This window comes from Phyllostomus discolor, chromosome 3, assembly GCF_004126475.2.
Source record: "Phyllostomus discolor isolate MPI-MPIP mPhyDis1 chromosome 3, mPhyDis1.pri.v3, whole genome shotgun sequence".
NCBI classification, from domain to species: Eukaryota; Metazoa; Chordata; class Mammalia; order Chiroptera; family Phyllostomidae; genus Phyllostomus; species Phyllostomus discolor.
Window position 1 is genome coordinate 203,338,113 of NC_040905.2, and position 16,313 is coordinate 203,354,425.

General features: G+C 49.5%; 1 protein-coding gene across 3 annotated transcripts in view; it reads right to left on the bottom strand.

Annotated features, from left to right (window-relative positions):
* Window positions 1–16,313, bottom strand: part of CDK5RAP2 (CDK5 regulatory subunit associated protein 2) — a 165,866-nt gene that overhangs the window by 111,079 nt on the left and 38,474 nt on the right. For all 3 annotated transcript variants that reach the window (XM_036022141.1, XM_036022143.1, XM_036022142.1), the window contains 4 exons: window positions 15,194–15,247; window positions 14,213–14,332; window positions 12,463–12,555; window positions 4,999–5,217 (listed from right to left, as the gene is read on the bottom strand). In XM_036022141.1, the coding sequence (XP_035878034.1) occupies window positions 4,999–5,217; window positions 12,463–12,555; window positions 14,213–14,332; window positions 15,194–15,247 (486 nt within the window). The remainder of the gene's footprint in view (window positions 1–4,998; window positions 5,218–12,462; window positions 12,556–14,212; window positions 14,333–15,193; window positions 15,248–16,313) is intronic.

Here is a 16,313-nt window from a genome sequence, read left to right on the forward strand (position 1 = left end):
TGAAGCACGTGCTTGTCGGAGCAGCAGATGACAGGTCTCTCAACAGATGAGAGCACGGTGAGACAGTCTGCGGGACAAAGCTGAACCGCTGTCTGATGCAGGTTGCTTCTGACGGAGAAGAAGCAGACCAGGATTGGCTCCTCTCCCCAACACACCCCGAACAAACAGCACCCGGAACGCCCGAACCAGAGACAGCAAGTCTAAAATAAAGACGTTCCGCTCTCTCACCTTCATCGAACTCACGCCTGCACACACAAGACACGCAAGCATGCACGCACGAAAAGGAGAGGCGTGTCTCTGGAGCCAAACACTGTGGCAAAGCCAGAGATGTGAGGGCAGGGGCGTGAGGACCCGAGCAGCACGCCTGTCAGACCGCAGGAGCGAGGACACCCACTCGGGAACAGTGCAGGGTTCCGGTTTGCTTTTGCAAAGCCTCCTGAATTTCCTCAAAGGGCTAAGGGTCCTTCCGGAGGCACTGGAGGTAAAACACAATGAAGGGAATCTATCTGGGAGACCCTCACTTTTTGACCTTTCTTATAAAAAGTCTTCCAAAGTAAAAACCAAACTTGTATTCACCAGAGCCTACTCACAGCGCCTGCACCGTTGCAAGCACTCAATAAACGTCCCCTGATTAAACAAACGAACACGCTGCAAATTACAGCGCATGCTGAGTCAACTGCCAGCGGGTCACCGGAATCGCAGGCAATTAGAACAAGCGTGCGAAACGGCTCTCAGGGCCCAACTTGTCCGAGTTCGCACGCCATCAGACATAGCGAACGCACACGCCTCTGTCCGAGCTGCACGTTCAGATGGGCGCTGTCTGCCTCTGAAATGCTGAAACGCAGGCACGGTGAGACTGCAGGAAACGTCGCTGGCATGAGCAAAGGGTGGCTCGACCACATCCAGAGAGAGCCGCTGGCGTCCATCGGGGAGAAGCCAGGGAATGTGGTGCCACCGAGGACTGCCCGGTGGGGGCCGCTGCCAAGGCCTCGAGCCCGCGCCTCTGTAAACAGGACACGGGGCTCCCTGCTGATTCTGCAGTCGTCAAAGAAACGAGAATAATGGGGAACAGCAAGACGCTGCGCCAGGGACTGAAAGCCTGAACTTAATGCTTACAAGCTTACTGACTTGGACGACACGGATCCGGCCCTGCGCACAATTGCTTTTGCTGAACGGGCCATTGTCAAAGGCGCCGTGTACTACTGCTCGGAGAACCCTCCGTGAAACCGGCCAGAGGCAGGACTTCCTCAGGCCTGAGTGCTGGCAAAAGCTGTCCTTTAATCTTAGCATGTTCCTCTGACGGACACTGGAGCCGCTGCAACCGCATGTCCCTTCTCACTCCAGCTCCCAGGAGCCGCAGCTGAGTGTCCAGGCCCCTCCGCAGGGCTGCGACCGGCACCCACACCCGCACTTCTGCTCCCTCCCCGGTTCCACTTTACCCGTCGCCCTTCCTCTTCTTGGGCCCTAACGCCTTTATCTTTATTTTCAATTTCATGTAACTTCGTGACTCTCCATAAACTTCCGGCAATGGTTTTAAAACAGCAGAAGAAATGTTACAGTTTTTAAAGCTTCAGATAACCAGAATACTTCAAGTTGGATGTCCTTACCTTGTTTCCCCCAAACACACACGCCTCTGTGCCTTCCCCCTCCCTACAGAGCCCCTCCCCCGCATGCAGTAACCTTAAACTCAAACTTCAGAACCAGTTCAAAAGTTCCTTTCCCCGGAGGCCTGCCCTGACCCTGCGGGCCACTTCCTTGTTCTGCGCTCCGTGCTGCTTCGTGGGTACCTCTGTCGTGGAGCTGCCCCATGCCGAGGCAAGGGCCTGCTGAGGATGTGGGTGGGTCCCAGGACAGACACACTGAAAGGTCTGGTTTTCTGTTTGTCTGTTTCCATCCAAAAGCAACAGCAGCAGCAGCTGGTGAGTGCACAGCTCTAGTCCACTGAAGAGCCTAGTTAACAGAACAAGCTGATCACACACGCCAGCCCGGGGGTTATGCTCTTCCTCTGCACGCACCCTAGCACGGTAAGGTGAAAACACTCCCCCATCACGTTTCCCCAGACCCTGCACCAGCCAGTGACCCCAAGACCTGGTGTAAAACATTCCTATGAGATGGGCGTGGCCAAATTCTTAGCATGCAACCAGAAGTTAAATGGAGCTACCTCTGTGATACAACACACACGCACAAAGAGAGAAGCCCCAGCCCTATCACCTTGCCAGAAACATACACGTGGCCCGGTGCAGACAAGTAGCCGTGAGATGCCGGAAGCCGAGTCGCAGGCTTGCTCACACCAGGGAGACGTTTGGAGCGCCAGCTGAGGTTCTGCTCTGCCCAGCGCCCTGACACAGGCCGCGCCTGCTCTGGGCAACAGCGAATCTCCCTGCAAACCTGTGGTTCTAGCGCAAGCTGACGATGGTGATGGTGCACACGCACACTGCTGACAAAGGACAGTGGGTATGTGGCCCAGGTTGGGCCTCTCAGCACCTCCCCTCGGGCCACCCCGACAGTGGAATGCAGCCCTCCCTCCTCTCCGTCCTGAACTGGGGAGACGCGGTCCTGGCGGGCAGGGCAGCAGTGCTGCGTCCTCCCACCTGGCACCGGAGGAACTGGGTGCAGGCAAGGATGCTGCGGCTCTCGGAGGGACAAAGACCGGTCCAGTGACTCGTCCTTCTAGCAGTTTACTTACAAGGCAACAGATGTCCCTTTCTGCCCAAGAATACAGCTTTTTGATCAACAGCAGCCCAAAACTGTTTCAGAAACAGCGTGTGGACACGAACCAGTGAGTTATGGGACCGACACAATCTTACGAGAGAGGGACAGGTAAACAAGCGACAGCACACCCTCCTGAGGGAGCTCTCCAGCAGCGACTCACTGCCGGACGCCATGACGCGAGAAATATTACACGTTTTATATATGAGAGTGTGTGTGTGTGTGTGTGTGTGTGTGTGTCTATGTAACCTGTACTCGTTCCCCCATTCAGATTTTACTGAAATTTTTATGCTGATAGTGAAGGAAAAAGGGGAACAACTATTATAAAGTAAATTTAAAAAAAGAACCCTGTTACCCCACAGGTTTTGTTACCCTGGAAACACCGTGAGGAACACAAACACCGACTGCGGAACCTGCACCTCCGTGAAGGGGCCTCTGGGCACCCGCAAGGGCACCCTGCGCACACCTCACTCCTCCCCATCAGTCCAAGCATTGCCTCCCCCCGGAAGGGTCCCACGGCTACTGCATGCTACAAGGATCTCTCGCGCTGACTGCTATGTTTATCAGCTCTGGTTCCCAAACTGCTTGCATTTTGTTGTGCATAACGTTTTCAGCTCTCTCAGAAAACTAAAACTTTCAGACACCATGCCTTGCGTTTCCACCAGCATCTAAACCAGGCACATTCAGTGTTCAACAACACTGAACAAATACAGGGCAGGTCTTTAATACACTGGAATAAACTGGTACTCGCTAATACTGCTGGTGGCAACATAAACTAGACCAACCTTTTAGACAAATGATCTGGCAGCCTGGTTAACTAGTACAAAATATTTGTGCCATCTGACCAGTGGCCTCATGTCTCAGAAACTGTCCAGGGATTTCGAGAGAAAATGCCTCTATGACCAAAGGTATCCACGGCAGCACTATTTAAACAGCCAAAGTGTCCAACAGAAGAGAAGAGCATTAAGTAAATCATGTGAAATCTATTCAGTTGCGGATATGTACCCATCAACATAATCACTCTGGAGTCTACGCAGCATGGGGCGACAGACACCATGTTAGAGGAAGTGATCTGGCGACACGTCCGTGACAAAGGAAGGGACTTGGGGACGTGTCTGTGACAGAGGAAATGTTGTGGGCAGACGCCCCATGAGACCGAAGAACACAGACAGGATTTAGTCTCTGATTAGACCGGGGGCCCAGCTGCACCAGGACTGAAGGGTGATGTTGTCGGAAAACAGAGTTACGTCGTTAGAGCGGCAGAAGGGTGGGCGACAATTTCTTACGTCTCTGAATTTCCACTATTGCTCTCTTATCAAAGTTTCTGTCAAACTGCACACTGTGTTTCTATTCTGTCATCAGCATCACCACCAACACGGTAACCCACCAGTGTGCATCTCCGTGTGCCTGCTTACAGCAGCCACCAGGGAAAAGACTCTGACACCTGCGGCTCTCCTTTGAGCTCTCTGCTCTAGTGACTCTTCCTGCCCCGACTCCTGTGTGGGAATCCCGTTAACCGAGTGCGCATGTCCGGAGGGCCAGCGACCACTCACACTCAGACGCTCTCCTAGCTGTCAGCACCAAGGCTTATGTAAAGGGATGTGCCTCTCGGGATGCTTAATACTTGGGTTTAAATATAATAAAGATTGTAAAAGGTAAATTATTTTCTTCCTGCCAACTTCAGAGAAAATTCTTTAATGCTAGCATTCAATGCTGAATAGAGTAATCTTCAAAAAATCACTCATATAGGGACCCATGGTATAATCTTTCTGGAGAACAATTTTGAGTGTATTTCTAAAACAGTCTTAAAATACTCATATTCTTTCACCTAGTAATTATATCTCTATCAGGAAAAAAAGAGTGGATAAATATTTGTGTACCAAGATGTTAGCTACAGCAATTGTTATAAGGCCAAAAGAAGTGTAATGACCTAAATGTCCTACAATGAGGGCCTAGGTAAATAAACTATAGCACATCCAAGTGACGAAATATTATGCTTCCTTGCACCAAAAAATGTGTTTTTGAAGAACACTGATAAATAGCAACACATCAAAGAAAGATTGTAAAATTAAAAAAATAGATAAAAAATGCATTTTCAGCTTAATACCAATAATACCAACTAGTTAAGACATCGACTGCTCATTTTGAGGTGATCAGATGAGTGTTTTCTTCTTTACGTTTTTCAGGTTTCCTAAGTTTTCTGCAGTGCATCTCCCTAAAACCAGACAGGGCGGAACAGCCCCAGCGCACGGCACTGCCCGCCGCCCCGGAAGGGGACGGGCTGCTCACGTGGATGGTGCTGTCTCCTCTGCTCTTCTCGCGACGGGCTGCCTGCACGTCCTTCTCCAGCCTCTCCTTCTCCTGCTGCAGGTCGCTCAGCTCCTGGGTGACCTTCTTCATGTTCCGCCTCAGCCTGTGGTTCTCCGCACTCTTGGTGAGGTTCTCCGAGTGCAGCACGGCCAGAAGGGCTGCCTTTTCTGACAGAGCAGCTTCGTAGTCCGCGGACCCCTGGAGGAGGAGGCAGAGAAGGGAGAAAACTAATTTTCACAGCTCATTAAACAAACCAAGAAATTCGTGCTCCTTTTCACCGTGGGGTGAAACATTCAGGACCCAGAGCACAAATAATATGAAGATTCTGAAATTACTCGGGGAAATGTTTATGTTAGGATGTTGATGTTAAAGGGAAGGGGGAAAGCTATAATTGTAAAAAAAAATTTTTTTTAAGACTAGAAGGAAAAGCACAAAATGTTAACAGTAACGGTCTTTCATGAGGTAGGAATATGCTTGACTTTTTCCCTTTACTTCTGTGTATTTTCAAATGTTGTAAGGTTAGTGAGCACATAATTTTTATAATAACTTTTTAGAAAACAATTTATTTTAAAAAGGCAGAACGAACAGTTTCGTTTAAAAAGCAGAGATGGACTCAAGCACTGGCGACGTGTGTCTACACTAGAACGGCTCGGACCCAGCGTCAGAGACAGAAAACACGTGGGCAGCACGGCAGCCCCACGGCTACCTGCGGATTCTGCAGAGGCCAGGGGCTCCATGTGTCAAGTGCATTTTTATTTCATTAGCACACAGTTTACTAGAGGAATGACCTAGGTGCTTATCAAGCATATGAAAAAAATGTTAATAACTCACCAACAATCAAAAACAGCAGAATAAAGCAAGCTTTCATTTAACAAGTGTTTTTATGAGAATATCCAGTGCTGGAGAGCTGACTGTGAAATGACACAATTAACATTCACTTTTCAAGAACTAACCGAGAATCCAGAAGCCAGGAAATATGCTGGCAGGAATGTAAATTAACATAGCTTTGATGGACAGATTATATGCATCAAGTATGTGTGTATCACATAAACATATTCACACTCATTCCAATAATTCCATTCCCAGAATTCAATCTCAGGGGAAGAACCCAAAATAGAGGAGGCAGGGAGCCTTATACACACCACAGAATTACTTAAATGGTGAAAAATGAGAAACCACCTAAATGTACAAGAATATGAAAATGGGTATAATATATGATAAGCTGCATAATGAAATCTTAAAACTGCATTTACAGAGTTGATAATACAAGAATGTTTCTAAGCTACAATGTTATATGAAAAAGTAAAAAGCCAAATTATCGAGTTCCGGCCAAGATGGAAGTAGGTAGAAACCCTTCGCTTCCTCGCACAACCAAACGGAGGCTAACAACCAATCTAAAATCAATAAACAGCCAAAGGTGCCAGAAAATCAAGCTGCATGGAATTCCGACAACCACAGAAATAAGGGAACAGTCAAACAGAACAACCAGCCCAGTAAGGCGGAGGACGGAGAGAAACCGCGGCAAGGCGGCAGGCTGCACGGGAAGGGCTGACCCAACGGGAAACTGAGGCTCAGAGGTGGTTGTGGACTACGCCGCAGTGGGGGACACTCCCAGGCTCACACGAGAGTTCACTGAAAAGTGGGCTAGAGTCGACCAGGCGAGCTGCATTGTTCCCTCCCTGGCCCCTCCCTCACAGACAGCGCCGCAGCACAGCAAGGGGGGCTGCCCTGCCAGCGTGAATACATAAGGCCACGCCCCCTTACAACCTAACAGGGGCCCCAAGACCAAGAAATACAGCCCAAATGAAAAAGCAGCAAAACTCCAGAGTTCTAGTAAACTGTGTGCTAATGAGAAAAAGAGCTAACCTATATGATAGAGTTCACAGCCCTGGTAATCAAAATGCTCACAGAACTCAATGAGCTTGGTTGAAAAATGAAAGAACAAATGAAAGCTACCCAAAATGAAATAAAGCAAAATATTCAGGGAACCAACAGTGACAGGAAGGAAACCGGGACTCAAAGCAACGAACTGGGACAAAAAGAAAAAATAAACATCCAACCAGAACAGAATGAAGAAACCAGAATTCAAAAAAAGTGAAGAGAGGCTTACAAACCCCTGGGACAACCTGAAACATTCCAATATCCGGGTTACAGGGTATTGCAGAAGGAGAAGAACAGCAGCAAGAAATTGAAAAATTATTTGAACAAATAATGAAGGAAAACTTTCCCAATCTGGCAAAGGAAATAGACTTTCAGGGAAGTCCGGAAAGACCAGAGAGTCCCAAAGAAGTTGGACCCAAAGAGAAACACACTAAGGCACATCATAATTACATTACCCAAGATCAAAGATAAAGAGAATCTTAAAAGCATCAAGAAGAAAGGAGAGAGTTACCTACAAAGGAGTGCCCATGAGGCTATCAGCTGATTTCTCAAAAGAAACCTTACAGGCAAGAAGGGACTGGAAAGAAGTATTTGAAGGCATGAAAGGCAAGGACCTACATCCAAGATTACTCTGTCCAGCAAAGTTTTCATTTAGAATGGAAGGGCAGATAAAGTGCTTCCCAGATAAGGTCAAGGTAAAGGAGTTCATCATCACCAAGCCATTATTAAAATGAAATGTTACAGCAACTTACCTAAGAAAAGGAAGATCAAAAATACGAAGAGTAAAATGACAACAAACTCACAACTATCAACAAATGAGCCTGAAAAAATAAAAACAACAAAAACTAAGCAAACAACCAGAACAGGAACAGAATCAGAGAAATGGACATCACATGGAGGGTTTTCAGTGGGGAGGGGGAAGGGAGGAACAGGGGGGAAAAGGTACAGGGAAGAAGAAGCGTAACTGGTAGGCATTAAATAGACGGGGAGAGGTCAAAAATGGAATAGGAAACAGAGAACTCAAAGAACTTATATGTACAACCCATGGACATGAACTAAAGGGGGGTGGAATGCTGGAGGGTTGGGGGGTGCAGATGGAGGAGGGATAAAGGGGGGCAAGTTGGGAAAACTGTAATAGCATAATCAGTAAAATATACTTAAAAAAACAAATTATAAAGGACCTGAAAAATAAAATGCATGCATAGAAGCCTAGAAAGAAACTATCAAAACGTTAATAGTGGTGGGGTGATTTCCTGGTTTCCTTCTTTTTCCTTCTTTCAAATCTTCCAGAAAAAAAGAAATTAAAGCATATATAATACTTATAATCAGGAGAAAACATACTTATCTTTCTAAAAAATCTGTTCTTTGAATTAGACTGAGGGAGGGTCACAATTAAAAACCCTAAAGCAAGGAACACGTGAGCTGTCAGGTCACAACTCCAGCTGCGGAGTAAAGGGGCTGCTCCAGCCTCCCGGCCCTTCCCAGGAACCAGTCTTGCCACCATCAACAGGTAAGTCAGTCTCCACGGTCCAGGAGAAGGGGCTACAACCTGGAGAACCTGGCCGGGGCCCGGGGGTCAGGGCTCTGCTCTCTCTCCCTGGGCCCCTGCTGCCCAGCCCTCCGGTCCCGTGTTGACCCAACTGCTACTTATGACACGGCAATAGAGACTGAGGGAGGAAGCCATTCAAATTTCAGAGTAGGTTGTACAGAAGCTTCTGGTTTGGTTCCCTTTAAAATTAAAATAAATAAAAGGAAGTGGGAAACCTAGGTCTCACGCCACAAAAAGTATTTGAGGCAGCGCTTATTCAAATAAACTAAAAAAAAAAAAATAATAACAGAAAGTAAACAATGATTGGGAAAATGCTCACCATGAACAATGATCATAGTTAGCTTTTATTAAACACTGATTATATATGCATGTAGAGCCAAACCAGGCACCTTTCCACACGGTAACCTCTACTTCTCATGCCAGCCCTGCAAGGTACATGCTACCACCCCTATCGCAGCAACGGAGGCTCAGCACTGTCAAATGGCTCACTTGTCCTCAGATGCATGTGAATAAACAGGGAATTCAAAGGACTCCAGAGCCTACATTCTCCCCACCACTTTGCACGTTCCACGGCACACTCCGATGAACACCAACACACCGACCACCACCCACCGAGGGTGAAAGCGAGAACCGAGTCCAAGGGCGGACGGCCAGAGGCAGGAGCACAGGAGCTCGCTCAGCATGGACCAGCGAGGGTCATCCCAAAACCGACAGCTACGAAGTGATGGAAGTTTGTGGGATTGTCACACAAGTGACAACAAAGCTTCTTTAACAATCCAAGCTCAAAGAATTCGAATTCGTGCATTCTGCTTACTTCACAAAAACTCTTTCCCTATTAAATTTCCTTGAAATGCCCTTGGGAAAACTTCTTCAGAGTTTTTTCACCTTTTCCCCCACGCCCCCCTGCTGTCTGAATCCCGTCCCCGCAGTCAGATGCCTCCACACAGTGTCAAGCACTCAGCCCAAGGTCAGAAACTGAAGGCCAAATACAACATTAAATGAGCCATTCTTCCCCCCTAGGCAGAAACAAGATGTGTTTGCTACAGAGAGAGCCAGAAAGCTCCGAGTTCAAAGGCCAGTGTGCCAGCTGAGTGGCATGGGCAAAGGCGACTTCTCTGAGGCTCAGTTTCCTCGTCTGAGAAAGTGACGGCCTCTAGCTCCCACAGCTGTTGCGAGGAGTGACCGACACACGAGCCCCGTCACCGTGGGTGCGGGACGCACAGGAAACCGCGTTCCTCTTCCCGCCGCTCACTCCGCCACCTTCCACTCCCAGCCCAGATATGGAGTGGGGTTTCTGCAAGCTAAAAGCCACATGTGTACCACCACTAGCAGAGAATCTGAAAAACGACCCAAGTGACTACTGTATTTCTACAGCAGAAGATACTTCATCCGACCTGAGGGCGAGTTCACAACCTGCGCCCGGACCCTACGGCGTGCAGCAGGCTGGGCGAGCTCCAATGTCTTGCCCCAGATCGCACAGTTCACGAAGAGCAGGGTCACGATCAAATCCACGCCCCACGCCGTGCCCCTCCCAGGGAAGACAGCGCGGCCCCTGCATCCGCTGGACTGAAGGCAGCTGTGGGAAGTCTGTTGAAAAAGCACAGGCACGCACGCACGCACACGTGTGCTGGTCAAGCTGCTCGAGCCTACTGCATGCAAGCCCACAACGAGCAGAAAACTGCAGTTATAAAAAAGAGACCGGGCACGTCTGTTTTTACTGCCATAGCAAAACTATGAGATGTAAAAAATGTTAGAGCAAAGTATATACTATAATCCTATTTAATTTTTCAAAGGTTTTATGTGTCTGCGTAGAAATATGCAGTAAAAGAGGCAAGGTGTTAATAGTGAACATCTTTGGATGTGAGATTATCGATGACTTTTATCAACCTTTTCCACTCTCTTAATTATTGCATAAATTTCCTGCAATGAGCACTTGTACAATACTTTTATAGCCAGGCAGGGAGGGGAGGAGGAATAACGCTATTTCCAACTTGAACATGTATCTTTTAAATGGGTAAAAAAATGTATTTTTTAAATGGCTACAGCCAGCCCACACGGTAACCTTCCCGGAGTCACACACGTGACTGGCCCTCACGTCACTGCACTGTGACAACTGCTCCAGGAGTCTGAACGTGACTCGATGTTGCTCCAGTGTCAGGCTTGAGGCCAGCCCTGTGAGCTTTGGCTGTGTTATTCATGCTGTAATTAGCCCCAATCACATGACACCCCTAAGAGGTCCCGACAAGTGAGAGAAAGTGCATTTTCGAGCATACCTGACAACGAAATGACCAACGTCAGAGTCCTGTGTGTATGGACTCGCACACACTCCAAGTAGGGGAAGGAGCACAGGCTGCAGTCGGGCTTAGGTTCAAGTCCCGACGACCCGTCAAACGGGCCCGCCCACTGCCTTCACAGGCAGGGATCACATGGGCACTCTCAGAACAGCCAACCGGGCATGAAGGCCTGACCTCCCCACGGCGAGACGAGAAACCCCGCCAATACTGTGCATGACCTCAGAAACCATCCCGAAAGTCGGGCAGGACTGCGGGTACTCATCTCACAAGTGTATGTGTAAGTCTGATGACATTTAAATGTGTAACACTACTTACTTTCTTCCAAGGCCCAACATAAGTAAAATATCGGACTGCTTACAAGGCTATCTGGTCTCTTCTCGTGAATTGTCAATGTATTTTTTTCAAGCAAATGGGAAACATGAATGGTTTTCCTAAAAACAGCGTTTAAAGCTTGCCATTTTCTAAGAAAGGAGAAGAAAAACTCAGAGAAAAGTGTAACCTCAGCTCCGTTTCATCAACCGCTGTCAAAGCGGCGGGGAAGGCAAGTCTGAGGTTCCAAAAGCTGAGATCTGTTCATGTTTCTAGTGCACCAGGATTTAAACTGAATTTCCTCAATTCCTCCCACTCAGAATCAACGCTCTGCAAAAGATAAGGCATGAGATACGCATCTTAGGAATCAAACAGTCTCAAATCAGACTTCAATTTAACTTCTGCTTTATAACGAAAAACACGGGTGAAGGCGGGGAAGGGAGAGCTTACGCAGTACGGACTTCCTCAGGTAACAGAGCTTTACTCATTAAGTTACTAGTAATAGGTGCGCACTGTCCAGGGAAACCAGACCCGTGAGAAGAAAGTGTTAAAATGATGAGCAACACAGACCTACAAACGGCAAGAGAAAAGGAAGACGGAGAGGACGACCAGCAGGGGCCCTGGCAGCACAGCCCTGGGGGAGGAGAAGAGGAGGCAGGTCCAACCAGCAAGGCCCGGAACAGAAAGCCGCTGGGGAGCAGGCGGGGCTGGAGAAGCCGGGGGAACATGGCCATGGGGGGACCAGTGAAAACAGGCTTGGGAGTGAGAGCGGCTCCGGGGCCAAACTCTATCACTCACCACTTCTGTGGCCCCGAGCGAGCTACCTGAGTCGCGGAACCGGGACCTCGGCAGCAGGGACCTCGGCAGCAGTGCGAGGACATTGGCGGCGACCACGTCACGGAGCTGCCGCGCAGAGTCGCTGAGCTAATCGGTGGACGGCACTCAGCACAGGGCTTGGCACACGGCGTGGACTTAATAAATGCTAACTATTGTTAGCAATCGCTACTTTTAAATCCCGGCCCCGCCGCTTGCTAGCTGCGTGACAGTGAATAAACTAAACCGTCTGTCTTCACTGAGCTTCAGAAACCCCACAGATACAAGGGGGATCAATATCTTCCCCACAGGACTGTACCCATGAAGATAACCCACACGTTTTGCAGTCTCCTACCTGCACAAAGTAAACTCAGCACTCCCAACTGAAGGGCAGTTGGCATCATTATCAGTGTTATTACCATTATCATATTGATGAGGGGGCTGGAGAAGCACCCAAAACAGGTAGAGTTTACCTAGAAAGAGAGAGTTCTACCATTAAAGAGGCTGAGTTTCCTTGGTTCCTTTGAGCTGCGAAGTCCTGACCTCCCCAGGAGTAAGGATCAAAGAGACACCACTCCAACCAAAGTGCAGACTTACCTGGAATTTCTGGGTGTGTGTTTCCTGGCGGGCCTCTTGGGCTTTGGCAAGGGCAGCATTGAGCTCTTGGATTTCGGAGTTAAGTTCTTCGACCTGGGTGAAAATAAGGACTAGCAGTCAAGTATGCAGCTGGGCTCCTACCTCTGGGTGGCCCAAATGCTTTAACTGCTGAACTCAAGGTCTTTGCCGTCAGACACAGAAGAACCTCTTTCATGAAAGAGATTCCCTCAACTGTAAAACGAAGCTACCACCACTCGCCCAACCACAGCGCTGTGGGGTTCAACCCGGTAATGTGCAGAGGTGCTGCAACAACGCCTGGCTCATACAGTTACCATCACTATTATTGTTGTCCATACGGATGACCCGCCCAACACCCCAGCCTGGCTACGCCCATGTACCCCAGCGAGCCACCAACTGCCACAGCCACACCCTGGACTTTGCCGGCACCCAGAACTGCTCCACCACATACTGAAGGCCACTGACTTCCGCTGGGCCCTGAACTCCCAACACGATACAAACTATAGCTACTATTGTTACGAAGCAGCTCTCTGCTGCATTGGACAGCCTTTCTGAATCAGGTGGCTCTCACCTCGGCTGCTGGCCTCCTGCCTCCATGCTCTCCCTCCTTTGACCCACTCTCCGGATCTAGGCGGAGACCTCACTGCAATGCAAACATGATCTCGCCTGTCCCGCTGAGAGCCTTCAGAGGAGCAACGCCCAAGCAGCGAAACACGAACAGTCCCGTCACCCCCAGCTGGTCCCGTGCAACCTCTCCAGCGTCTTCTCTCACTTTGCTTAAGTTCTGCACTTGATGCTCTGACCACCTCAGGCTGCTGCTGGTTCCACAAAAACACATCGGGCTCTTACTCCACTGAATGCCCTGACCACTGCTCTCCCCTCGGCATGAAACAGCCTCCTCTCCCGTCTCCCTTCCCAGCCAATCCTGCTCATCCTTCAAGACCCAGCTCAGACACCTTCCCCTCAAAGAACCACCCACCCCCTTCCCAAACACGCACCCTAAGCTGGACTGGGTCCCCTCACTCCACAGCCCCCTGCACATCTCTCCACCACAACCTTTCCTTCCCCACCAGGCTGTGAGCAGAGTCGGGCTCTCTTCCCTGCCCCTGTGCCACGCACAGTGACGGAGACACAACAGACTGCAGCACCACGGACAGGAAACAGCCCGGGATCACTCGGCCACCACCTCGGGCCCCACAGACAGCGACCCACGTAACCATCTGACTACCCTGGCCTTGCTGCCCAAAACCCCTTTGTCTCAACGTTCTGCTGTCTTTCAAAAGATCAGACCCACACTGTCCAGGATGGTAGCCACCAGCCCCCTGTGGCTGCTGAGCATTTGACCTTGGTTAATCTGACTTGAGATGTGCTGAAAGGATATCCGGACTTCAGATTTCTAAAAATGTTAAATACTTCACTATTACTTTTATCCTATTGATTAGATGTTGAAATGATACTATTTGTCATATATAGTAAAACTAATTTCACTTGCTTCTTTTTACTTCTTTTGTTGTGGCTTTAAAAAAAATTAAAATTGTACCCGTAAATGACATATTTATATTGTGATTTACACGCCAAAATAACTTCTAATTGACCAAAGGATCCCTGCCCCTCTTCCTACAGTCATTCCAGCTCTCCCATAAACTTTTCACGCGGAGCTGCAAGTCCAGGGCAGGACAGAGCAGTCCGGAAGCTGACCAGGAAAAACCTCACTCGGGTGGGTCGGACATACCTCTTTTTCCTTTGACTTTAACGCCATGGCTAGGCCCTGAATGGCTTTATCCCTCTTTAAGCTATTTTTCTTCTCTGTAGCAATTTCTCTTTCCTTCTCTCTCAGGTCCTCCTGAAGTGCCTAAATTAGATTAGAAGAAGATCCACTAAGGTGATGTGTTCCGACCGAAATGCACTGTAAATATATCTTTGAGAGCACACTCAGATGCAGTTATTCTATCTCATTCCTGTCAGCCTGTGATTAATGCTTCCACGTCGGGCTGAGCGCAGTGGCGCCGGCGCCGAGCTGCTGTGCTGCCGCTCGCGGCAGCAGGGCTGGGTGAGAGGAAGGGGATCGGATCGGCTACGACGGTGACAGCTACTCCTACAGGAAGGACGGCAATGCCTTCTGGAATGTGCATACGGTCACGTCAGAGCCTTTGAAACCATACCGGGTTATTTGGGGGAAATAACAGATCATTAATTTCACTCCCTAATGCTACAAAAGCGAGCAGAGAATTCAGTCTGATGGAGACCGAACATATACACTTACAGCGCGAGCTCCCTTCTAAAGATAATCGCTGCTGCCTCCCTCCCAGGCTGTCGTGAGGATCAAAGGAGATCACAGACGGGCAAGTCCTTTCTGAGCTGGCAGGTGCTATACAAATGCCAGCTGCTGGGACGGAGGGGCCACGGAGCAATGGCTTTGCACTCAGACTGCAAGTCCGAGTCCCTGCTGCATCGCCCCCCAAGCTATGTGACCTTGGAGAAGGGACCTCACGCTCTGAGCCTCACATGCCACATCTGCAAGATGGGAATGCCTGCCTCCCAGAGCTGTTGCAAAGACTGAGACACCCTCTCCACAGCGCCTAAAGCTTGGCTGGCAGACGGCAGCATTCAATGAGTGACAGCTAATGTCACACAGAATTATCTCCTGCACTCAGAATAAAGCAAGAGCCTAGGATAAATCTTCAACACATTTTTAAAAATTGCATCAACATACCTGGATCCTCTCTTCAAAGTGATTTCTCTCCGTCTGGTGCTCCATTTGTGCAGCCTATGAAAAGGCATTAATTGGGGACCAGAAGAGACCCACAATCCAACAGCTTCCCCAGGACAATTAGCATGAGCACCTTATTTACTTGCTGCTCCCCCTGCCGTGGAACTCATGAAAGCAACTGTCCACTCCTGTCCCACCCGAGTGAAGAAAGATATGCAGATGAGCAACCCGCCCTCACAGACTACCAGCCCCACAGAGTAAAGCCAGGAGCTACTGGATGATGAAAAAGGACAGGGCCACAGGAGTGAGACGAAGGGTCAGAAGGGGCAGGGGACGGAGGCCGATGACAGCCAGAGACTAACTGGTGAGGCCCGGGAATTCACTGCTGTGTCCGGGACAAAGGAGACCCTGCTGCACAAAGAAATCGAGACTCTGCAGGAGCATGCGGAACGTCTCCTAAGGAGGACACGCCACACGCAGCCGCCGCCGTGGTCCAACGAGAACGGGGAGGTCTGGACCAGGCCTACCTGCACTTCCAGTCCTGCCCACCCTCTTCAAAAGAGCTCGTCGTGGAGGCCGCCTAGTGTGGGGAGGGGTCCAGGGAGGCTTTGGGGTGAGTACTAGTAACCCACCTCCTCTTGGAGCCTAGGAAAATATAACAACTCCTCTGAGCTGAGCCTGTTTCTAAACCCAACGAGGGACCGTGATCTCTACCCTGCAGCGTGACCTGGATTCAAGGCAGTGGCACGCTGAATCCCTCTGTGAGCTGCAGCCCAATACAGGTTGGTGCCCTGCCCCCACGGCCTCTAAGTTTCAGACCAGAGTTGGCCGTAAGCCTGCCTCTAGCTGGAAAAGGTAAACCAGGTAAGTACCACAATGTTACCCTAAGAAAACCCACAGGTGAAAATCAAGTCCCTGGGCCACAACCAACCAACACACAGTGAAACAGAGGCATGCAGGTAGGGACTGATTTTTTAACCGCTGCATGAACACATGCCTGGAAGGGAGAGAAGACGCCAGGCCCCAGGCAGAGGAAGGGTCTGCCCACTCCTCAGCTGACGGGGGGACACTGAGAAGCGGCCTGTGGGCGAGCCGTGGGGACTGGGTGAGCACCCCGTTTCCC